This window comes from Condylura cristata, unplaced genomic scaffold, assembly GCF_000260355.1.
Source record: "Condylura cristata isolate star-nosed mole 26May11 unplaced genomic scaffold, ConCri1.0 scaffold00009, whole genome shotgun sequence".
Lineage (NCBI taxonomy): Eukaryota > Metazoa > Chordata > Mammalia > Eulipotyphla > Talpidae > Condylura > Condylura cristata.
Genome location: NW_004567110.1, coordinates 1408883 through 1409382, shown reverse-complemented (window position 1 = coordinate 1409382; position 500 = coordinate 1408883). Strand labels below are relative to the sequence as shown.

The window sequence follows — 500 nt, the reverse complement described above, 5'->3', positions numbered from 1 at the left end:
CCGGTGAGGCCCCGCCCCCCCAGGGCTGCGGTGCTACTCCTGCCAGTCTCTGCGCCGCGGGGAGCTCTGCGGCGTGCGGCGCAGCTGCAGCTCCGGCCACGTCTTCTGCAAGACCATCCTCTCCCACGGGGACACTGGTGAGCCCAGGCGGGGGGGGCCCGGGGCGCACGCCCTCCTCCGCCTGACCTCCGCCCACCCCCCAGAGTCCGGGCCCCTGACCACCTACTCGGCGTGGTGTTCGGACACGTGCGACCCCATCTCCAGGACGGTGGCCGGGACCCTGATGACCGTGGCCTGCTGCCAGTCGGCGCTGTGCAACGTCCCACCCTGGCAGGACTGGCCGGGGGGCGCGGCGCGGGTGCCCCGGGGCAGCCCTGTGGCGCTGGCCGCCGGCCTCCTGCTCGGCCTCCTTTCAGCCTCTGGGCGTTGAGCCCCGAGACGCCCCTCCCCGGCTGCCCCCGCCGCACCGCGAATAAAGCTGACATGTCCCGCGCGTGGCC

General features: G+C 75.0%; 1 protein-coding gene across 1 annotated transcript in view; it reads left to right on the top strand.

Annotated features, from left to right (window-relative positions):
• GPIHBP1 (glycosylphosphatidylinositol anchored high density lipoprotein binding protein 1) overlaps nt 1–475 on the top strand; it is a 29716-nt gene extending 29241 nt beyond the window's left edge. Inside the window, exons 4-5 of the mRNA XM_012722879.1 lie at nt 24–137; nt 204–475. Of these exons, the coding sequence (XP_012578333.1) occupies nt 24–137; nt 204–430 (341 nt within the window). The 3' untranslated portion in view covers nt 431–475. The remainder of the gene's footprint in view (nt 1–23; nt 138–203) is intronic.
• The last annotated feature ends 25 nt before the right edge of the window (nt 476–500 follow it).